The sequence below is a fragment of the Neofelis nebulosa genome, chromosome 1 (assembly GCF_028018385.1).
Source record: "Neofelis nebulosa isolate mNeoNeb1 chromosome 1, mNeoNeb1.pri, whole genome shotgun sequence".
Classification (NCBI taxonomy): Eukaryota; Metazoa; Chordata; class Mammalia; order Carnivora; family Felidae; genus Neofelis; species Neofelis nebulosa.
Window position 1 is genome coordinate 11508729 of NC_080782.1, and position 23646 is coordinate 11532374.

Consider the following 23646-nt stretch of genomic DNA (forward strand, 5'->3'; position numbering starts at 1 on the left):
TCATCTTGTGGCTCTTTGCGCTTCCCTACCAAGTTCCTCGAGGATACAACTTTCACCATCCTCCATCTCCAGAGTTTCTTTCGTGGAAAAGTTTGAGAAACACTGATGAAGAACTGGGGCCAGTCTATCTGCTAGGAGCTGGTTTGGGTGCGTGAAACTGAACTCGGAACTTCACTAACTCAGGGCCTTCTTTTCCTTTTGTGTTTCCATATAACAAGAAGTCTGGGAGTGGGCAACTCCCTGAGTCACCTGTGCTATGTGCTCTGTTCTCACGTTCACCCTCTTAGAGTCACACAGTGGCCTCTTCACCTCCAGCATCTCGTCTGTGTTCCGGAGAGGACAAAGGGCAAAGAGGGTGCACATGCTGAATCTGAACTCCGTCTGGTAAGTCCTGCCCAGTCCCTTCCACTTATATCTCTTCAGCCAGCACCCTGTCTCATAACCCCCAGAGCCGGGCAGTAGAGTTGTTCAGCTGGCCCTGGGTTCCTGTAAGAAGGAGAGAAAGGGTGGTGGGTAGGCAGCTCGCAGTGTCTCCCCAGCCGGCTTTCTCCATTTCTTTGGCTTCACACCTTTGTGCCTGAGCTCTAGGTACACAGGAGACAGGCCGATGCTTGCACGCTGACTGCAAAGGATCTCCGCATCTTGCACGTAAACATGAACGATGTAAACAATATGATGCAGCACATGATCAAATGCCAGGATGACTGGTGTAGCAGGACACAGAGAAGGGAGAGGTGAGTTCATATAGGAGCTGCACGAAAGGAGGTGAAATCTCAGCTGAATTTTGAAGGTTGGGTAGGATCAACAACAGGGGTCATGAAACCCTGTTTCGATCCCCCTACACATACTCAGATGGCAGAAGGGAAAAACCTGTGTGCAGCCTTTTGTTGCAATCTGGGTGAGTCTTCATCTATGTCCCACACTCAGTCACAGGTCTTCTGTATCATTCTCATGGAAATGTCACTACCTGGAGCTCAACCCTAGGGAGATCTTTTTGCCCAAAATATACACCTCTCACCCAAATACATTCCCTCTCTGTCTTGATCCCCAACATCCTTCGCAGTCATTGCCGTGTAGGCACATCTCTTTTGAGGCCACCTCCCAACAGCCAGAACTTGCCTCCACCCAAGAACCCTCCAAGAGAATCAGCCTTTTTCAATTGTCCCTTCCCAGGTGCCAGCACTGAGGTATTGCCAATCCTTCTGTGGCTGCATGGTTTCCAATCTGCTGCCCATTGTCCTCACCCGAGCAGTTTTTATTTTTCAAAATTCTGACCTTTTCCCACCATTTTGGGAAGCACGGTGGCTTTTTATTAATTACCTTCAGGTGAGGGTTACTATGGGTGGGATGCAAAGGAAAAGAAAGAAATCGGCACTTGCCTCCTGAATTTCAAGATACACTTCTGGAATCCATGGCTGAAGGAATAATTGGAGGTAAAGGGTTTTTGAGTATTAAAATTGAGTTTCCTTAAGAACACAAGGGTTATGCCCAAAACAATAGATTTGGAAGACAGCATGCTGAAAGTGGAGTGACATTTTTTTCCTTCAGAGAAAATGATTCTGCAATTTGGGGGAGAGGAGGTGGAATAGCATTAGATCCCGATGGGAATCTCTGAGAAAGGAAGTCTGTGCCCAGGTAGGCTTGAGGGATCTAGGGCAGTGAGAACTTGGCCTCACTTTCTGGGGCCAGGTGGGAGGAGGAGGGGGGTCTGAGCTCCCCAGTGAGCACCTGAATGTTTTCCTGGGAGTAGCTCCGGAGGGCACCGATTGTCAGCTGACCTTGAGAGTCCCCATGATTGGGTGAGGAAAATACAACAGCAGAAGGCAGCAAGGTCATAGCAATGCCCGAAGTCCAGGCAGGAATGTCAAAGAGAGGGACAGGCATGGGACACCCTGTGGCACCCAGTGCCAGCATGAACCTGTGATGACCAAGAACCATGTGCAACCTCCCTGTCCCCACCCTGTGCTATCACCAACACCTCTGGGAGCTTGGCTACAACCTTCGGAAGAAGGCAGGAGGGGAAAAGCACTCAAGTGATAAAGAAAATTTCCAGGGATCGCATTTTCCTTGAACTAGGATTAAACTCCTGCCGCGAGGAATGGGGAGATGGAGACAGAAATTACCCCCACAGAAAAATACAGAAAAGAAACGTTGTCAGCACACCTGATGACTGGTGAAATTTGGACCTATTTTTTTTTTTCTTTTTGAGATACTACACATATAATTAAATTTTTAAGAAGAAACTTTTATGTTAAAATAGATTTAAATTTACAGGAAAGATAGTGCATAGTTCCTATACCCAACAGCCAATTTCCCTGTATTATTCCAATTAAATCAGTTTTGGTATGTCATTAACTAAAGTTCATATCTTATTCAACTTTTCTTAGTTTTTAACTAATACTCTTTTTTTTTTTTTTTTTTCCTGGTTCCAAGATCCCATCACGAATACTATATTACATTTAGTTGTCATGTTTCCTTGGGTTCCTCTTGGCTGTGATGGTTTTTCTGACTCTTCTAATTTTTGATGACCTTGACAGTTTGGGTAAATACTGGTCAGAGAGTGTGTCGAATTCTTTGATTCAGATTTGTCTGATGCTTTTCTCATGCGTAGACTGGGGTTATGTATTCTTGGAAGGAAGACCACAGAAGTAAAGTGCCATTTTCATTACATCAGATCAAGGGTACATACCATCCACATGATTTATCGCTACTGATGTTAACCTTGATCGCCGGCTAAATTAGTGTTTGTTAGGTTTCTCCATTGTAAAGCTACTCTCCCCTCTTTCCATGTTTTACTCTTAGGAAGCCAGTCACTATGTACCGACCATAGTTACAGACAGGAGAGTTCTATTCCATCCCATTGAGGGCAGAGTATCTACATCAATGATTCGAAATACTTCATGGGAAAGTTGTCTTATTTTCTTCATTTATTTACTTATTTAATCATTTATTTGGGTCAGTATGCAGCCATGGATACTTATTTTATACTTTGGGTTATAATCAAGTACTGTTTTATTTATTTTGTTGCTCAAAGTTTTCCAGTTTTGGCCATCGGAAACTCTTTCAGTTGGCTCCTGTGGCCCTTTGACAGACTCCTTCCTTGTTGTTCTCGATTTATAAAAAAAAAAAAAAAATTCTTTTTGACCTCTTCCTTACCTTCTGGCAGAACAAGATGCTCCAGGCTCATCTTGTATATTCCCTGCTGCAGTCCATTTCCCTAACGAGACCTCTTTTTTTACTGGAGAATGGTGTTAAAAACAAGATCCGAGTGCCAGGTGTACTGCTTGTTCCTGGAGTGTTAATTTCTAAGTCCACTCAGCTGACACAGCAAGGAAATACATGTATGTGGACTAACCCATGCATAGACACATATCTGTAAATCTTTTTATATATCTGTATTAAGCTCATCATGGGTTCATACCGATGTCTCCAACTCTAACCCAGTACCACAAGACTCATTTAGCTTCCTCGTCTTGTTCACCTGTAACCTCCCTGACAGTGTAAAACTTGGTGTCCACTACCCACCCTTTATTTAATTGTTCCTTTCCCGTATGCATTACAGTGGTTTCAACATCCGTGTTTTTTTTTTTTTTTAATCAATGTTCCTGACTCTCAGCATTGGATCCTTTAACTTCTGAAAACCATACCTTCTGCTCATTCCTCTCGCAGCCACGTCAAAAACGTTTTGTACTTGAATATTTGTCAAATTCTGGTGTGACACAGAACTCCCATAAAGCTGGGTGGGTGTCACCCCTTCCTCATTTCCTTCGGTTTTCCCAGCTCTCACCACCTTTCCCATTCTCTACGTTTTGGTGGAATAAGGACAGGAGCTGTGAGTCTAGACTCTCATTCTACAGACGAGAAGACTTGTACCCCCAGGAGTTCAGACGTGCCCCACTCGCCTCTGGGACTGTTTCCATGCGCTCTGTTCATTCAACAACTATTATGGAGCCCGGTCTACGTGCCAATGCCAGCCCGGTGCCTGAGTCACCCGTTCCCGCGAGCGACGTCTGTAACACCCAGCTCAAGCGCTCGGAGGACCGTGCCGGCCGCAGGAAAGGTCCGCCCCGGCTGGTGAGAGCGTTCCTGCTCCTTCCAAAGGCTGGAGCTACCCGGGCGGAGGACTAGAAGCGCCGCTGAGCATTCACGCAGCCGCCCGCCGGCTCTCCGGGCGTCCGGCCGCCGGGCGCGGCCCCGCCCCTCCCGCCAGGCCCCGCCCACCCGCCGAGCCCACGCTCGGGTCCCTGACGATGTTCGCCGGAAATTCCCGAAGCCCCTCTTTTTTTTTCCTTCCTCTCCTTTCCCTGCTCTCCCTTTTCCTTTCACCCGGGTTCCCTCAGCCGTGATTTTCCCCCTCCCCCTCCTTCCTTCCCCATTTGAAATCAAGATGGAGGCTCGCGGTTGCCGCCGGCGCCCGTGATCCCGGAGCTCCTGCCGGCCACGGGCCCCCGCCCTTGCGACTGCGTGTCCCGCGCGGCGCGCGCTGCTGCCCGCGCTCCGGCCGGCGGCGCCGCCGAGGCCGTGGCTCCGCGTCCCCGCCCCGCGGCCGGCTCGCGGCTACCGGGCGGAGTCCTCGTCTATGTGGGCGCGCTCCCTTGGCGGAGCCGCCGCCGCCGCCGCCCGCTGCCGCCCCAGGGCTCTGCGTCCGCGCGCCGGGCGCGGGCAGCTGGGCGCTCGGCGCCGCCAGGCCCGGCGCGGAGCGGGCGGCACGCGGCGCTAGGGGCGCGGGGCCCGAGCCGGGCGCGGCCGCGGGCGCCGCCGCAGCCATGAGCGGCAGCAGCGGCGGCGCCGCCGCCCCCGCCGCGTCCTCCGGCCCCGCCGCCACGGCCAGCGCGGCGGGCTCGGGCTGCGGGGGCGGCGCGGGAGAGGGGGCCGAGGAGGCTGCCAAGGACCTGGCCGACATCGCGGCCTTCTTCCGATCCGGTGAGTGCAACTGCGGCGCTGCCCGCGCGCTCGGCCAAGCCCGCCGCGGAGGCGCGGTCCGCGAGTCCCGGCGCGCCCGGTGCTCGCCCGTTCGTAGGGCCCGGCGCGCTCTGGCCCGGGCTGCTGCACCCCCACGCCCGGTCTCCCGGACCTCCACCGGCGTGTCCCACTGCCCGCACCGCCCCGCGGGCCGCGGCTCGGCCCGGACGCCGCCGACTGGCCCTTCCCTGCGCCCGCCCCTCGTTCCGGGGTAAAATCTTCCCGTCCCCCGCCCCCGGTGGCCACCGCTCCACGGGTTGGGGCGCCGGCTCTTTGTCTCTTTTGCGGGAGGGCCGAGGAGTCGGCGGCGGGGACGGTGAGGGCGGAGGCCCCTGCCCCGGAGGCCGAGCGGACGGGGGTGGCGGGGCCGGACCCGGGAGAGCGGCTCTCATCTGGGCCGGTCTCTGTGGCCGATTTGTACCTGGCCCCTCCTCGACCCCATTAGCAGCCCGGTTTCTTTGCTCGGTCCTCCAGCCTGTCACCTCCCTGGCCGCTGCCTAGGCTTCTGTGAAACGGGGAAGCCATGGCACCCGCTGCCCGGGGAGGGGGGAGGTGGCCGAGCTGAAGTGCGGCGGGCCGGGAGGCGGGTGAGCCATTGTCTCCGGGGGCGGCCCGGGTGGGACATCTGGGAGCGCGGTGGCCCTGGGGGAGCCAGGCGCGTGGAGCACTGCCTGGGTGGCTTGGAGGTGGAGGCAGTGCCAGGTGGCCGGGTGTCTTTCCAGCGAGGAGGGGGTGCCCGTGGGAGAGGTGAGCTTGGCTGCAGTCCCGCGGGGAGGAGGTCTGGGGGGCGTGACAGGGCGTCCCCGGGACCCCCGCGGCGGCGCCTCCAGCCTGGGCCCAGATCCCGCGTGAGTCGGGACCGCGCCCCCGCGCCCCTCGTCCGCCCCCCCCTACCCCGCCCCAGTCCGGTCTGCTCGCGCGTCCGGGCGGCGGCGGCGGCGATGGCCTCGGGGGCCCGAAGCCCGGAGCGCACGCTGATCGGGCGGGCGCGGGGCCGGGAGGATGCAGACTCCGCGCTGGAGAACAGAGAAGGGCGGGCCAGGTCTGCGGCCGGGCCCGGCGGGCGGAGGGCGTGTGCTGGGTGCTGGTGAGGACGGCGGGGCTGGGACGTCTGGGGAGCGGCCTATGATGGGGCGCGCGCTGGTGGCCGGCGGTTCACGTTTCTTCCAGGCCTCTTTCAAATTCGGTATTCGGGGTCACCAGAAGCAGTTTGCAGCGGGAGGGCGATGGTCGGAGGTAGAAGTTAGTGCCAGTAGATGCCTGGTGTAGCACGGTCTTTTCCTCGTTTTCTTGATCTTTGCCAAGCGGGGTTATTTTTGAGTCGTTTTAACAGATTGGATGTGGCTGGGACTGACATACACCGACTCTACAGTGTCAGCTTGGGGTTAATATACTTCCTAGTGCTCTCTCTCTCTCCGCGTGAGGTCCTTGCAGAAAGCAAAGGTTTAGGAAAACATGAACTCCTTCAAATGAAAGCTCCCCCCCCCCCCTTTTCGGGGGGGGGTGCAACTAGCTAGCCGGATTGAGCAGCCTCCTTTTACCTCCTAACAGCAGAACTGGGACGTCTTCTCTTCATGCCCTGAAGCTAAAGTCTAGCCTGTCTTTTCTCTGTTTCTACCACCTGTCACGGAATAATAGATTCTGTGCGGAATTCAGCCTCTCTCTGTTAGAAAGGCTCCTGTGCCCTGGAGATGGAATTTTTGGTGCTTGTGAGACCAGACTTTCTTACATCTTTATTATGCACAGTAGAGAAATTACTTCTTTTGCTAAGAAGAGCCCAAAAGACATTAGGGTGGAATGAATGCCCACAGAAAACTTGCTCCCTGTCAGTGTAGCTCTTCCCAGGATTTATCTGGGGAGATAAGTCTGTTGGTGGCCATGCCTACACCTGTGCTTGCTTCCGTGCCCGGACTCTTGTCCATGTTCAGTTTCGGGCAAAATCTGGCAATGCTTTCACTGGTTTGTTCCTTTCTTCCAGCCTCCAAAATGATTTGACAAACCATCCTTTTAGTTGTTTGATCTGGAATCAGGAGGCAGAGCAGATTTTAAGTAGCAGCAGTTGCACTGTCCCATCCCAGGGGAAGTCTGGAACATCTTTTTAAAGTGCTTTTCCCTCCTTTGGGCAGCTCTGAATCCCTGACCTAGATCTTGGCTGCAGCATCTAGGACAGTGATGTCTAGCGGAGGGTAGAGAGGGACCATTCAGTTGAATTTGTGGGGGGTGGGGTGGGGGGTTTGGACCTGTCAGGACAGATGAAGCAGGACTATGGGTAGGGACCTCACCTGGTAGAGTGGCTCAGACGGGGGTGGGTGGGTGGGGGGGCTCCTTGTCTGCTTTGATTGAATATGGATGACTGAATGGAGAGGCCAAGTCCATCAGTAAAATCTGACATTCTTTTCTAAGATGGAGAAACACAGGAAAAAGGTTCTCATTGACTGTGGTGGACAGATTAGGGTGTGAACATTTTTCCAAAAAGAGCCTGGTAATTAAAATTGCCAAGGTGTCCTAGACAAAGCATTTCTGTTGGTTGCCTTTCATTTCTCAGTCCTGGAACTGTTTGCTTGGCTACCTTATTCTCTTTCCTTTTTATCCTTTCTCTGTCCTGCATTAAATTTTAACTTTGTAGTCATGGATTGAAAACTAGTACCCATGGTTGGATGCAAGGAGAAAGACTTCAGCTTAATAGGACTTTTTAGACAATTAGAGCAGTTCGGGAATAAAATCAGCTGCCATGTGATTTCTCTGTTACTGGAAGTGCTCAGCAGGGGCACCACCACCTGCCAAGCTTCAGAGTTGGGTGCTGTGGTTAGGACTCTTGCACTTGGTGGGGGGAGATGGCTCAGAGGTGCTGGGGTTAGGGCGCTTGCACTTGGTGGGGGGGATGGCTCAGGGGCTGCTTCCCACTCGGATTCTGTGGTTCCCTCTGAGCCCTCAGCACCTGATGGTTATTCTCCACTTTTCCATGGAGAGCTCATGGCTTCAGAGCAGTGATTGCCCTTTCCCCCTGCTTTGTGTCACCCAGTGTCCACCTCAATCAAGGTCTTACCTCATATGTTGCCATTTCATTCCCCACTCAGGTCCTTGGCACAGAGACTTCCCATCCATTTTGACAATCCCGACTCTCCTTTTTTTATAAACCTGGCACCAGCAGGCAGGTCAATTAGTGTTAAATTGGATTGAGCGGAAATATGTGGCGATGCTGTGTTAGAGGGCAGCTGAGATTTTCCACAGGTGTTAGTGAATTTCAAACTTCTCTGCTTCACACAGACCTCAGTTCTAGGAAAGATAAAGCAGATTTCAAAAGGAAAAAAAAAGGGGGGGGGTGGTTGGATCACAGATGTGAGCTAGTCCAGTTTCTTTATTTTACAGAAAGGGAATCAGGCTTCTAGGGAGGTCAAGTGACTTGCTCAGAGTGTAATTCTGGTAAGGGTGGGGTCAGGGCCAGAAAGTGCGCCCCCGACTCTGGTACACTCTTTCTTGGAGGCCTCTCATGGCCAGGACTTTGCTTACATTAGCTCTCAAGCCCCCTGGGACCAATCACTTTTATTGCCAATCTATTTTGGGGCTGTATTCTTGTGGCAATAAATCATTCTTTCAGAGCTCTCTATTTAACCTTGCAAGAGTGTGTGTGTGTGTGTGTGGGGGGGGGGTACTTACATAAATGCATTATTTTTAACCTGCCTGGCATGTTTTAGGTTGGCATTAGATGAATGTGCAGAGAATAAAGGTTGTGGTTATTCTGAAGCATCGCAGCCCATCGTGTTGGGTTTCTTTCATTAGATCTTATTCTGAACTCCTGGCTGCAGCCCTTCTTTCCAACAGAACATATGAAGAAAATTGAGTCTGTTACTTAGTGACAGAGCAGTATGCATATCTTTCTGTGTTTCGATATGATGATTTCCTCATGGAGCATTCAGGGATGCTTTTCTTTATATTTACGCTGCTAACACCACATAAGTGGAGGCCTCAAGCTGGCCACACTACATCTGTGTATATTTAGAAGTCTGGCAGCTTTGGTCTCTGTGAGCACTAATAATAATTATTGTATTACGAATTCAGTCCTTGTTACCTTCAATATTTTGAAAAAAGGAGTCGAAGAAAATGTTATTTGAGAATGTCAGTTTCTCCTTTTTCGGTGGCATTCAGGTTCAGTTTTAGAGGAAAGCAAAGAGATAGCTAAAAATAATCCCATAAGTGACTTTCAAGAAATCAAAGCACAGTAAAACAATCATTGAAAGAAACTTCTCATTGAGACCTTGTAAATTGACTTATTGACGCAGGATATTGTATTTTTCCCTTTGCGGGTTAGCCATCCAAGATTCAAATGAAGCCATTTTAACGATTTAAATGATTAAGCAAGATATAAATGACACAAGTGGTTCTGTTCAAAGTGAAGCCTGTGATTTAACTATGTTCCTCAAATGTATATTAAAAATAAGTGATTAGGGGTGCCTGGGTGGTTCATTTGGTTAAGCATCCGACTTCGGCTCAGGTCATGATCTCAGGGTTTGTGAGTTCGAGCCCTGTGTTGGGCTCTGTGCTGACAGCTCAGAGCCTGGAACCTGCTTCGGATTCTGTGTCTCCCTCTCTCTCTGCCCCTCCTCTGCTCATGCTCTGTCGCTGTCTCTGTCTCTCAAAAATGAATAAACATTAAAAAAAAAAAAAAAAGTGATTAGGATGGTCTTTCTAGACCTTTGAAATGTTATGATAAATTTGGGATTTGTTTCTAACTGAAAGTGCAAGGTGTGTTTGAAGCTGTCATAATGTAAGTCAGCTGTATCCGGTATTTATTTTAAGTTTATTTACTTGATTCCTGTACTGAGAAAATAAAATTTTATCTGACATCCTTGGCGGAATTCCAGAGAAAAGTCAAATTCTTAATCAATAGCCACACTTTACTGCCTCGTAAAAATCACTTCTGTTGATAGGGATGGATTGTGTTTTACTATAAAAAGCAGTCTTAACAACCCCCTTCATTCCTCCTCAATTTTATAATGAATTGGTTTTTATTTCCTTAAGTGTGTTGTCTTGACAAATGTCAGTAGTGCCACTGGCGGGAACAGCAGCTACTCCGTGGACAGAGAAGAAGTGGGTTGGAGGGAGATTCGCGGTGCATTTTGGTGGAAGGTGGTGGCTTGCTCTGATGTCCGTCTCATCCCTTCCTATCCCAAGTGTTCATCTGAGTGGACTTGGGTGAGCTGCCAGCAGTGACTGTGTTATTTGTCTTGTGGATGGAGAGTGCCATCTTTTATAACTTCTTGCTTCTCAGCCCCATTGAAGCTGATGGCAGGCAGGGATCTGGATGAGCCCACGGTTGGAGAGAGGGGCAGGCGGGATTAGATAGCGGGACAGAGTTCTCTGTCTCGTCCTACTCTAGATTCTGCGGATGAGCTGTTTAGCAGAGCGGTGGGCAAGGAAATGAGCATGTATGGGGAGTCTGCTCGGTGACCTTGGCACTTAGGAATCCTGGCTGATGTACTACTCACTGGAGCCACCTGGGAGTTCCTGTCACAGCACCTCTTAACTGAGGGGAAAGGACCAAGAAGGAGAAAAGGAGGGAGGGACTGGGAACAGGGCCCTGCAAAGCATTGGTTTGCTGCTGCTGCTTTCCCCTCCTCCGCCTTCCTCTCCCCACCGTCTCTGGGCCTCCTGTGGCCACAGTGGAGGTCTTGCCTCTTGGGACCTTTGCCTCCTCACTCACCACAGTGCCCAGCCCCTGCAAGACCCCGATTTCACTCCATCTCTGCCAGTTTATAAAGAGGAAAAGGAGATATCTGGCTAGAATTTCCAGTGTTGTCTCCCAACCTTTTGACATTATTAAGCCTTCCTTGCAGACATTCTTGTTCGTGGGCACACATCTGGGCTGTGTAATGGTCAGCAAGTGCACAAGTACTCATTTTCACTTCTTCCTCATGGATGGGGACATGTAGTGTGCTTACTGAATAGTTTTGGTCTTAATTTCCTCCTTTTTGTTCCTCTCCATGTGAGGAAGCCCCTGGAAACCCAAATTACTAACCACCTGCTCTCTGGGAAAGGTTATATGTCCAGGGCAGAAGGGCAGGTGTGTGCAGACTTTTCCAAGCATGTGGCAGATTGTTAAGCTGGGGAAAGGGTGTAGCTTCTGTTTTGTTTTGTTTTGTTTTGTTTTGTTTTTTTTCCTGTGACTCTGTAATATTTGGTCTAATGCCAGATGTGCTGTGGAAATAAAGAACTTCATTTTGGTGATAAATATACTTGACTTTTAGATTACTGACTGTTTTAATTAGCCACATGTCTACTCTTGTCTGGTTGGTGAGGAATGTGGAGAAATCTGCAGAGCAAATCTTGTATTTTGGAAGCATTACTCTATTTGGGCTTTGTCATAAATTAGTACCTTTTAGCGGTTACACTGACAGAGAAAGCGTAATGAAGATGTTGTCGAAGTAAAGAATAGATTCTAGGTCTAGGGTACTTTGGGTTAGTGGTGTTCATGTGAGTTAATCAGGCTGATTTTCTTACAGTCTGTGGTCCTGTTAGGGACAGTGATGAATTGCACTTGGCTTTTCTTTAGGAGGGGTTTCTGCAGAGTCCTGGCAGTTCTGCGAACCCTCTGCTCTTTCTCTGCAGTTCCAGAAGAGAAGTACGTGGTCTGCTGCTGTTACCGTCCTGCTGCTGGGAAGGGTTGGGGGCCCTTTGCAGTCTTATGTTGCCATTAGCATTCAAACACTGTAGGTGTGAACAGATCAACTGTGGTGCACCCCACTCAGTTAATGCTGCGTAAAGGAAGGCAGTCTCATGTTGAATGATTCCACTTCTGTGACATTCTCAAACAGACAGGACAGTGAGAGAACAGATTGGTTGATTGCCAGGCGTTAGGGTTTGGAAGGTCATGACTACAGAGGGTCAGCATGAGGGGCATTTGGGGGGATGATGGAACTGTTTTGTATCTTGGCTGTGTTGCTGATTATATGTGTTAAAATACATAGACCTGCACCCCCTGCCCCCCGTTAGTTTTGTTGTATGTTAATTTAAAACATTAAAAAAAAAAGGCTGATAACAAACTGGCAGTAAACATTTCATTACAAATCAAAGAATTCTATACCTGTAAGAAAAAAAGGGCTTCCTCAAGTCAGTAAGACAATCCATAAGGAAAACAGGCAAACCGATAATTTATAAATGCCACAAATAAATGCCAGCTCCACTAGTAATCAAGGAAATGTAAATAGTTTTAAAACAATGAGATATCAACAAAACCCAAATCCAATTAAGTTATTTCTCTAGTTAAGCTAGAGCAAAACCCAGTTAATTCCAAAAGATTTCCTATTGATTTGAAAGATAACAGTAGTCCCCCAGACTGCCTTGACCAGTGGGACCAAACTTGTGTAATTACTAGGGAAACTTCAAAGGTAGTTGTGAGGAAATAAATATCCTTTTCTTGGGTTCTGCAAGAAGCGTTAACTTGGGGAATCCATATGGCATGTAAGTCAAGTCTGCTGACTTAAGCCCTATCTTTAGATATGAACAGTCACCATTTTTCCTGCTTCAAATTTACCCACTCTGGTGAGTTTTTGTCGCTGTCCAGATAGAAGAGTAGTAAATGTGGGATGGTCTGTACTGTCTCAGTATTCCCGGTGTTACAGAAGGAATTTCCAGGGATAAGTTTCATTTGGGGCAGAGGGTGTTATTCCCACATTTGTTTCTGTGTGAGGCCATTAGCCCTCTGTTCTTGGGCCTTCTCAGGTAGAACTCACTTTGCTGCAGTATTGATGATTGATGAATGCATTTATAAAGCGTTAGTCCCCGCATTTAAGATTCATAACCACAAAATAAAGCTATTCTTGAACTTGGGAAAAACACAATTCAAATTTGAAAGTATAATCCTTGAATAATTTTAGATAGGGTTTCTTGGTATCTTCTTTTTTTTCGTGTCTATGTATGTATGTATAGATCTTGGAAAACACCTCACTTTGGGATTCTGTGGAATGGTGGTCTCAAAGCAAGAAGGAACGTAGGAATATATCAGACACTGATATTTGAAATTTATTTTTTTTTATGTTTATTTTTGAGAGAGAGAGAGAGAGCTTGAGCAGGGGAGGGTGAGAGAGAGAGATGGGGACAGCAGATCTGAAGCAGGCTCTGTGCTGACAGCAGAGAGCCTGATGCAGAGCCCCATTTGGGGCTCAAACCCGCAAAGTGAACTGTGAGGTCATGACTTGACCCAATGTCTGCTGCTCAACCGACTGAGCCCCCCGGGACGTCCCTGAAATCTATTTTAAAAGAACCCATGTCCCCTAGTATATGCGAAGTCACGTGTATGAATGACATGTGTGCTCTAGGGCAAAGTGTTTTAATTTTAATTTGCAAATTATGCATGTGAAATGCTTGTAAGAAGTTGTTTTCCATTGTTTATTCCTTGTACTTCCTAGTCTGACATTGATCCACCTTTCAAGGATTCCTTCTTTACTGCCAGCTGTTGTGGAACATCACCTCTGCAACCCTATGGGAGGGCACTCCTGGCTTATTCAGATTCTGAAAGTTTTACGTTTTCTTCCTTGCATTTACTTAGTCCTTGTTCTGCATGACAGATATGCTAGGATCTACAGGGGAAAAAAATGTGTGTATATATATATATATATATATACACATATATATATATGTATATTTATATATATATATATATAAATGTGCATATGTGTGTGTATATATATATATATATATATATATGTATATATATATATATACATAAAAGTTTTTGGATAACTTTATTAGTTTGGTAAAGGCCCCAAAGTCTAATTCTTCTATTATTTGTTCTGAAGTTACATACAGATACTGGGAAACAATACTTTGACCGGAATGTTATTATAAATATTTCTAATTAGTCTCATGTAATGAAGTCTGTGCAGTTTAAATTACTTAATATTTTGGCATCCAAATAACTGGAATAAATTCCTCATTAGCCTGATACTAAACAGATAGATGTTTCTCGTTTGAAACTATGAGAAGTTATCTCCAGCCCTCAACGCCCTTTTCAGTACCGCAGTGATGACAGCTGGCATGCCAGGGACGACCACTGACTGAGAGACCAGATCGCACAGAGCCACGATGTATTTCACACATGACTTTTAGCGTTATTTCACCTCCATCTCAGTGCTGTTGCACTTGTCCTCATATGTCTTGGGTTCAGGAGCCTTGAGAACTGATACTAATTTGATGGTTTCCAGGCCATACATTTTTTTTTTTCATGTGGCAGTTGAGTTCACTTGTCCCCTGATGGGTTGGTTGCCTCTGCTCTCACAGGGGAGGGGCTTTGTGACAGAGTCCTTGATTTCAGCATTTTGTTAGCTGGTCTGTGTATGTGTTTCTTTCTCAATATTTAACTGTAGTTCCCGAGAACAAACTTCGCAGGGTTCATTGCCAGGCATTTCTCTCCTTCCTCATGGCATTGTGTGAAGTCCCGTCTCACCGAAGGGACCAGCCTGTAGGTGAGATGGCACCTGTCTCCTGAACCAAACTGCTGCAAACCTTTGACTGCAAACCTGACGCAGGCTTGAGGTGAGATCACTGTAAATTTCCTCTGACAACTTCCTTGGGGATCTGGGGCCGTATTTTGGGAAACGAGGAAGATGGCAGACTGGAACGGCCGCTGCCTCTCCCGTGCTGCCTTTGCTCTTGCTGGAATCTAAATCTCCAGCAGCAGCTGCCACAGTCGTGTGGGAGGCCAGGACCTCCAGTCATAGGGGGTCAGATAGAACCTTTGGAATTATGCTTCAGAGGAGAGTAGAATAAGTGCGTCCACAAAGCAATAACTTTCTTGGAAGCTCACAGGATGATATTTAAAATACGATCTTTATTTTTCCCCCCAAATACTGTTAATGCCGATGCTGTCCTTTAAGAAAACCTGGTGAAGTCGTGGTGTTAACTATTTTCTCTACCGCCATCTGAGTTTCTTTTTTTTTTAAGTTTATTTATTTATTTATTTTGCGACACAACGAGCAGGAGAGAGAGAGGGAGGGAGGGAGGATGAGTGGGGAAGGGCCCCAAGTCACATCCCCCCTGCCAGCAGGTGCTGGCTTCTGGGTCAGTGTGAACACCTCAACCTCTGGTGAGGTGGAATGAATGACCCCAGTTTGCGCTGCTGGTGAGGGCCTGGGCTGGAATTGACGCCCAGGGCTGCCAGACCACAAAGCCCTCCGTGACAGAGGGAGTGGAGAGGGCCCTCACTCTGTACAGCTTCCCATAGGATCCTGTGTTGTAATTTTCAGATCTTTAAAATTGAATACGTATATTCTTGTGTGTTGAGGATCGAAGCTATAATTTACAAGTCACACATCAAGCAGAGTTGAGTGAAAGATTCCAGGATATAGCAGGCGTTTTTGTTTTCAGGTTGGTCTGGGCCCTGTAATTTAGCTTCTGTGCCGGTCCTCTTCTCACCTAATTAAAACCGATGTTCCTTTTTACATAAATAATCCTAGCAACCTAGCTCTTCATTTGAGGCATGTTGGCTGCGTGAGTTTTGCTCTGCCGGCTCTCCCCTGTCTCGGGATCCTTGGGAGGGATCCTGGTGGTGGGGGAGAAAGGCTGGTCCTCTGGCTCCCTGGCTGTGTGGACTTGCCCCCAAGGGCTGGGTGGGAGGCCTCCCCTGTGGTGGCTGTCGGGTCGGGGTTGGCGGAGGGAAGTGTGAGAAGGGCGGGAGCGGCCGGCAGCTTGCTGTGTCTGACACATTATAAGGATTACTGGGTCTTCCTTTCTGAGGACGGGGGACTGGGGCGGGCCATGCTCAGCTGCTCTTCCGGGGACAATTTTATAAGGTGGGTGTGGTGACTCCTGGTTCTCTCCGTGTAGCTATTTTGTTGCAGCCTCTCATTTTTTTTTTTTTTTTTTTGCTGTTATTCGTGGAAACGTGCGTGTGGATGATGATGGGGTCCTGGGGAACAGGATTGTTTTCCACCGTCCTTTCAGCGCGGTGTGTTGTAGATTTCTCCACCCGTGGGGTGCATTTTTGTCTGTGACACTTCACCTGTCCCCGTCCCTACTGTGGCCTGGTCCTCTGGGATGCTGGTCAGGTTCATGCCCGCAGGGACTCCCGGCGGCCTTTCCACACTGGAACCACGTTCTGTCTCTGTGTGGGTCTCAGCAACTGCACGGCTCCCTTAGAGTTTTCGTATTTCAGTCAGGGGATGATGGAAACGCTGCTGTTGTGAGTGTAGACATTACATAACCTGGAGATGTATTGTGCTCTGGAAATCCACATTTTTGTTTCCTCCTGGTTTGCTCAAAGACTTTCCAAGGGTTTCAAGTTTTTCCGTTTTTATTTAATTCTCGTTTTTAAAAAATTTCTGGAACTAAAAGAATAGGACTAGCCTGCTGTTTAATGTGAGATTATGGGTTACTTTTGACATGGCCGTTATGGTTTGTCTTTGATTTTTAAACCAACGAAAGGAGGTACCAAGCTCGAATCCATATCAACTCAGTTGAAGTGAGATTTCACTGTGTTACTTTTGGCTTAGTTGGTTCATGTCTTCATTGCTAATTACGTGTAAAGTTTGTGGGGTTTATTTTTGGGGGTGGGGGCAGGTAGGTCTGTTTTGAGAAGCCAGAACTCATGTTCAAAGAGAAATAACTCAGATTCAGATTCCCTGTTTCTATTTCACCACACATGCGTGTGCACGATCTTCCCCTGCCCCTCTGTGTGTGTGTGTGTGTGTGTGTGTGTGTGTGTGTGTTTATATGTATATAAAATTTGCATGGGATTTTGTTTCTGAACCATTTGAGAGTAAGTTTCAGAGTTGATGATGCCTTTACTTCTACATGGTGGCTTGCTGTGTATTTTCTAAGAGGAGTGACATTCACTCACATGATGATCCATATCAGGACATTAATTTGATACAATGCTACTACCTAAATGTACTGACCTTAGTAAAATGTAACCAGCTGTTCCAGAAATGTCCTTTTTGGCAATTAAAAGTATTTGTGGTCCAGCAATTCCATCCAGGACCACATACTACATTGAGTTGTTGTGTCTCCTAGGTTTTCTTTAATTTGGAACATTCCTCCAGTCTCTCTTGTTACCCCTGTATTTCGAAGATTCCAGTCAGTTCTTTGGGTGACCGTTCCTGAGTGTGGGTGGTACGATTCCTTGTGACTAGATCCAGGTTGTGCTTTTGTGGCAGAAGGTCCCAGAGCGCCCTGTCAGGGATGCAGCTGTCAGCAGCCCCACGTGGGGCATTGGTTCAGGTGGTGACTACCGGGTTTCTCCACTGTAGTGTTTCCTTACAGTTAATGTTTTGTTGCGAGATGATTTGAGACTATGTCAAATCCTGCTCCTTTCCTGACTTTCATTTGCTGGTTGTAGCATCTGTAGATGATTTTTGCTGGAATCAGTGATTACTCGGATGGTTGTGAAATGGTGATTTTTCGAACTTCATTATTCCTTGTGTTTCCCTGACTTTCTACGATAAGGAAGAGCTTTTCCTTCTGCCCTATTTATTTATTTATGTAAATATGTCCTCCTGGGGTCCTATTGTATACAATAGGTTATAATCCTTTGCTATCATTTTTTCGTTTGATGCTCAAATTTTCCAAGATTTGGCCAGTGGGAGTCCTTTCAGACTGGCTCCTTTATCTTTTGTGACTTGTCACTGTCATTTTCTGAGCTCTTTGCTATTTTCTGACACAATAAGATGTTCCAGGCTTGTGTTGTACTTTTCTTACTGCAGCCGTGTAATCAGCCGCTTCTTCAAGACACCCTGGTTCATTTTAGTAGAGAAATGGTATTTAGAAACACAGTCTGGGCCTAAGTGTGTTCATTGGTACAGGGGTGTCATTATTGCGTCTAGAACCAGTCAGTGGCCAGGGCTAGGAAGTGTTTGTGTATGTATACACATGCGTATATAATGTCACAGATGCACACATGTCACTATCTCTGCATCTGTCTGTCTAAAGTAACCATGAGTGGGGGCGCCTGGGTGGCTCAGTTAGTTCTCAACTCTTGATTTCGGCTCAGGTCATGATCTCATGGTTCATGCGTTCAAGTCTTGCATGGGGGCTGGCGCGGACAGCAAGGAGCCTGCTTGGGATTCTCTGTCTCTTTCTATCTGCCCCTCCCCATGCACGCTCTGTCTCCAAAATAAAATAAGTAAACATTTTTAAAAAATTAGAAAAAATAGAATAACAACCATGAGTTAAAACTCATGCCTTCAATTCCAGTCCAGAGCCACAGGGTGCATTTAATCTTCCCTTTCCCAAATTTGCAATTTCCTTTTTGAACACTGAAGGCTCCCCTTAACTCTCATGATCTTTACTGACTCGCTCAATCCAAGAATAGGCGGAAAGTAGTTTCAAATTCTAGCCGACACCACTGCGATAAGCGAACCTACATCTTCAAGTTTAAACTGTTCAAATCGGCAGTTAGTGGTCAGCTTTTCAGCTCAGGGCTTTGTCAGTTAATCATCCAAAGAAAACAGATGAAGTCATGCGCTGGAACTCCCCAGAGGCATGTTTAAGAAAAGAGCTGCCAGACTCCATCAACAGCTCACTTTCTGGTGATGTTGGAGCACAAAATTGAAAAATAAGGAGTTGCCAAATAAGAAAGGGAGATTAATTTCTGGTAAGTACAGTTTATGAAGATGACACCTGTTATGGGAAAGACAGTTTATCATCTTCCTCTCGGTACTAATTGCCCAAATGGAGGAAGAAGAGAAAGGAAAGCGTTGAGATGCAGAGTGGGTGGTGAGAGGGCCATGGGCCCTCGATGGGTGGGGTCCTTTCTCAGGAATCCACAGTCCCCTGATTGGGGAAGGAGCGGAGTTCCTATGTTGGAGGAAGTCATGAGTCAGGACTTGGGAGACTGTTGCTTGCTGCCCTTCATTGAGTTAAGTGTTTCTGCTCGGAAACCACCTGCATGAATTTAATGTGGCAGCAACGTGGTTTCTGCTTCAGTGCGGGGTTTCCGGGAAGTGCGGGGTTTCTGGAAGTGCGGGAAGTGCGTTTGCGTGTACTCAGTTCTAGAAATTGTGGAACGGCTGGTGCAGATCTTATGTTACAGGCAAAGTATTTGCTGTTTGGTGTTTTCCAACATTAAAAGATGACAGAACATAGGGCCTTGATTTTGGGAAATAGTCTTGATTTCCTGCATTGTGTTCTGTATTTCCTATAAATGTCCTCATGCGTATTTGATCTTGTTCTGGAAAATTTGGCCTCTGTACTTGTAGAAGTTCTACAACTAGACATTTTAGCAAGAAAGAAGAATCATAATTTGCTTACTAATATTTTATGCTTTTTTTTTTTTTTTTTAATAGGCTTCATGCTCAGTGTTGGGCCTGAACTCACAACCCTGAGATCAGATGTTGAGTGCTCCATCAACTGAGCCAGCCAGACACCCAGGAAAGGCTTTTGATATTTAGAAAATTTGGAGAATAAAAGGTCATGCCTAGGGAGAGTGGGAATGACTGCTAATGGGTCAGGCAATCTGGAGAAAGTCTTGGGGTGATGAAGATGTTCTGAAATTAGGTAGTGGCTATGGTTGCACAACACTGAATGTACTAAAAACCACTGAATGGTGTACTTTATTTTTTATTTTAACGTTTTATTTATTTTTGAGAGAGCACGGGCGAGGGAGGAGCAGAGAGAGAGAGACCGAGGATCCAAAGTGGGCTCTGAGCTGACAGCAGAGAGCCCGATGCAGGGTTGAAACTCACAAACTGTGAGATCATGGCCTGAGCCAAAGTCCATGCTTAACTGACTGAGCCACTCAGCTGCTGTGAATGGTATACTTTATTTGTTAAAAAAATTTTTTTTAATGTTTATTTATTCTTAGAGAGCAAGCGAGCACTAACAGGGGAGGGGCAGAGAGAGGGAGACACAGAATCTGAAGCAGGCTCCAGGCTCTGAGCTGTCAGCACAGAGCCTGACACAGGGCTTGAACTCATGAACGGTGAGGTCCTGCTCTGAGCTGAAGTCGGTCGCTTAACCGACTGAGCCACCTAGGTGCCCCATGAATGGTATACTTTAACGGTGAATTTTGTAGTATGTAAGTTATGTATTAACAGAAGAAGAAAAAAGGTCATGGCTAAATTGGTAACACATTTCATATTCTCAAACAGCTTCATTTATTGAGTGCTTACTGTGCACCATCTATTTAATTTTCCTAGTCCCCTGCAAGGTACATAGTGAAGTGACATCCATTTGATACCTGAGGAAGGGAGCTCGGAGAGGTTTTTTTAACTTGCCGCAGATCAGGTAGCTCCTAGGGACAGACGTGAGGATGCCAAGTGCATAGTGACCTTCTTTCAAAAGTGGGTATCTGGGTGAACTCAGGGTCAGCCTGCTGATGGTTTCCCCTGCTCTGCTGTGCACATCACACCGAGGCCTTTGACACCATTAGGGAGCTTCCTACTTCCTGTTTTTTTGGTGTCAGGGAGGGAAAGCAATGAAATGACTCCTTTGAAAGAGAGTAGTATTATGGGTAAGATCTGATGGAGTTCAGTTATGATTTGATGGTATATTTGGTGATTTCTTAGAAAACTTTGGATTAACTATCGGTGAAAGCTTTAGAGGGTTTCAGTCAAAGAGGACAGGACACCTTTGCTTGGGTGGGTGTTGTGGGATAGTGGAAGGCACACCTGAAATAGTTCAAGCTGATGGTACTTTAGTCTTTCTAATAAACGCTCTGGGGAGGTTGCAGGGAGAGACAATGTCTTTGCAGTAGAACTTGCAGGCAGGGTGCTCTTGCTAGTGTGAGTTCTGTATTCGTGAACACTGGCATCCGTTCTGCTCACTCGCATACACGACTGAGACGTGGAGTACGTGTTAGACTCTAAGACAGAAACTATGAATTTGCATAAAATCGCATATGCTCTGCTGTAATTTTCATTGTGCCTGTTTTAGAATCGAGATGACACTTCATGCAGAGTATTTTAGCTTCCACTTAGGAGACTTCTCAGAAAGGAAAAATTTGTGGGGCTTTGAAATTACTTTAGGGGATGGTCCCTGAAAGAAACAAACCATGAAGACTTTTTTTTTTTTTTAAAGAGGGCTCATTGGTCGCCAAGTTTCCAAATGTAGAGAAGAAATGAGAAAACAACCCACAACTCATTTCTCCCCACCCCTGAGCCACTGAAGACTTCCATGCTTTGTAGCATTTTGAAGCCTTTCCCCCTGATTATATACATTAAAAACACATAAAGCACATTGGGGTTGGTCTGCTGTGTGGCATGCCTGCGAAAGGACCAGAGGTCTGGCAGAACAAGAGCCTTCCTGCTGGGAGGTGACCTTTTTATGGTGTTTGGTCTGTCATCTTTGTTTCTCAGTCTTAAATGCCTAACTCAGAATTACTTAGCACTTGAAGTGGCTTTCATCTTCAAAGGACTTTATGGGCATTATTCAGTATACATGGGACTGTGTCATGAATGGGCTGTTTATCCCTGAGCAGCATCAACATGCCAGGTGCCGTACAGCTGGAGAAGACAGAAATAATACTCTGGCCAGTGGGAGTTTATATTCTAAAGAGGCAAGATGATTAGGCAGATTCCCTCTTTTGGCCTCTTTTAAAGATGTGCTGGGGAATAATGTAGAAATTAAAATTGTAAGAGGTGATCAACTCGCTCACGTCTACCTAATTGGAATCGCCCTCAAGGTGAAAATGAAATCCGAGATGCTCCTTAAAAGGCATAGAGTATTAGGTCTCATTTATCGCATATTCTCGATGGATGTGGTATTTTCCTGTGTCACAGATGAGGGTTTTAGTAAAGTCTAGGGAAGAACCATTCTCTGTTCTCCATGACCTACACTCTTCTTTTTCTTTGCTGGTCTAGAAAGGGTGCTTTGTGACCAAGGCCTTGTGTGAGTCATGGACACACATTTCTGAGTTTCAGACCTCGTCACACCATCCGGGCTAGCTGGGCCAGCCTCGGGAGAAGCTTCTGGTCGGCGTGGCCCTATCAGCCTCTGTGAGCCCCGTGCTCCCCTCCCCCATTCTGTGTCTGTGGTCTGCCACCTGTTTTTGTATTGGGTGTTCCCTCATCTTTTTGGCTGTCTTAACTGACTCAACTCAGGCCTCACTTAGTTTGGGAAACGGCACTTGTCCATCCTCTTCTGGCCTCACGCTGGCTGTCAGTGCTGGCAGGGCACCTGGTGTGGACAGCGCTCTGCGTCAGGTTTTGTTGGGATGGGGTTAGTCCTTCTGAGTAGGAGCTGCTGGGCTGCCAGCACAGGGCACCACAGATGCTTGTCATCTACACCTGTGGTTCTTCAACTGGACTACGTCAGAATTGCCTGAAAAGTTCTTTTTTTAAAGTTAAAAAAAATTTTTTTTTTTAGTAATCTTTACACCCAGCATGGGACTTGAACCGATAACCCTGAGGTCGAGGGTTGCATGCTCTTCCTCCTGAGCCAGCTAAGTGCCCCACCTGGAAAGTTTCTTTAAATTACAGAATCCCTAGCGATTCTGATGGAGTAGTTTTAGAATAGAGCCCTGGAATCTGGACTTTGGATGTGCCCTACCGGTAATTCAGGTGCACAACGGTGTAGGAACCACTCTGTTATGGCAAGGCACACGAATTGGTTGTGGGTTATCGGGCCATGGCCAGTTCTGTGTAAGGTGTGATATGTGCAGTTTACAGAATCATCTCATTTACGTATCTGGAGATAACGGAGAAAGTTGAGTGTAGCTCATTTGTGACAGGAACAGCCTTCCTGAAGGAGAAGATCCTGGTTCATTGAGGAACTCGCCGACCAGTCTTCCTTTCTGCTATACGAGCAGACTAAAGGCATAATTGGCGCTCCAAACTTGAATTTGAAGCTACTTGTTGCCATAGAGATGTTGTGTAGTGTTGAAGGAGATTAGAGAAATCACATCGTAAATTATCAGAACAGATGGCTTGTAATCTAACACTCTTCTAGCCCATATTCTTTGTACTGACACTTGAGAACATTTTAAAATATCGGTTCTTACTTTGTTCTTACACCTGTAAAAATGGCAGACTTCATACCAAGGTTTAAAATGGGTGTTACATATGTCACACACAGTACCCAGTGGCAGCAGTGTGAGGTGGGGAAAATATTTGAAGCATGGTAGGAGTGTCCTTTCTACTTCTGCTTTAGGGACCCATTTGTAATTTGCTTTTTTTTCCCCCAGTTCCAGTTCTAGATTTCATACTCTCCCTTATTATTTGATGGTACCAGTCAGGGATAATTTTTATCTCCTGGCTTTGATGGAAATTGAGTCGTCGTCTAGGAGCTTTGCTCACAAAGGAATATTACAAGACCGTGTAGATTCAGACAACATATTCACTTCCAAGGTGTCTTATTTTATGATGATGCAAAGGGTATTTTCTGTAAGAGTTTTTCTGAAATTTGTTTTGTCGTTTCCTGTTTTAGTCTGTGGACTGACGCGCAACTGTTAAAGACTGTAGGATGATTCTGGACGTAGGATAATTCTGGACGATTGTTGAGGACAGTTATTCTGTGTCTCTTGTGGGGAAACGCAGCTCGACTGCATTCTGGTGTGCACACACGCGCACGCACACACACCCAGTGGCTTAACATTTACATTGTGCATGTGGGCAGAGTGGATGTATACGTAAACTACTTCAAATTAAGGAAGGATTAATGATAACCCTGTGAGTGTAGTTTAAAGACTCAGTAAAACTTACCTTGTTTTTTAGGTTCTTGTAGTTACACGTATGTTAACATAATTTTTAGATTTCT

General features: G+C 47.0%; 1 protein-coding gene across 6 annotated transcripts in view; it reads left to right on the forward strand.

The window, feature by feature from the left end:
* Positions 1–4237: 4237 nt before the first annotated feature.
* TRIO (trio Rho guanine nucleotide exchange factor) overlaps positions 4238–23646 on the forward strand; it is a 357996-nt gene continuing 338587 nt past the window's right edge. For 3 of the 6 annotated variants that reach the window (XR_009257727.1, XM_058715891.1, XM_058715883.1), the window contains exon 1: positions 4241–4923. Coding sequence is in view for 5 of the 6 variants with exons in the window: in XM_058715891.1 (XP_058571874.1) it covers positions 4767–4923 (157 nt within the window). In the remaining variant the exon portion in view is untranslated. Of the gene's footprint in view, positions 4924–5949; positions 6005–23646 lie in introns of those variants that run through there. The other 3 variants (XM_058715900.1, XM_058715861.1, XM_058715870.1) reach the window with 3 other exon arrangements.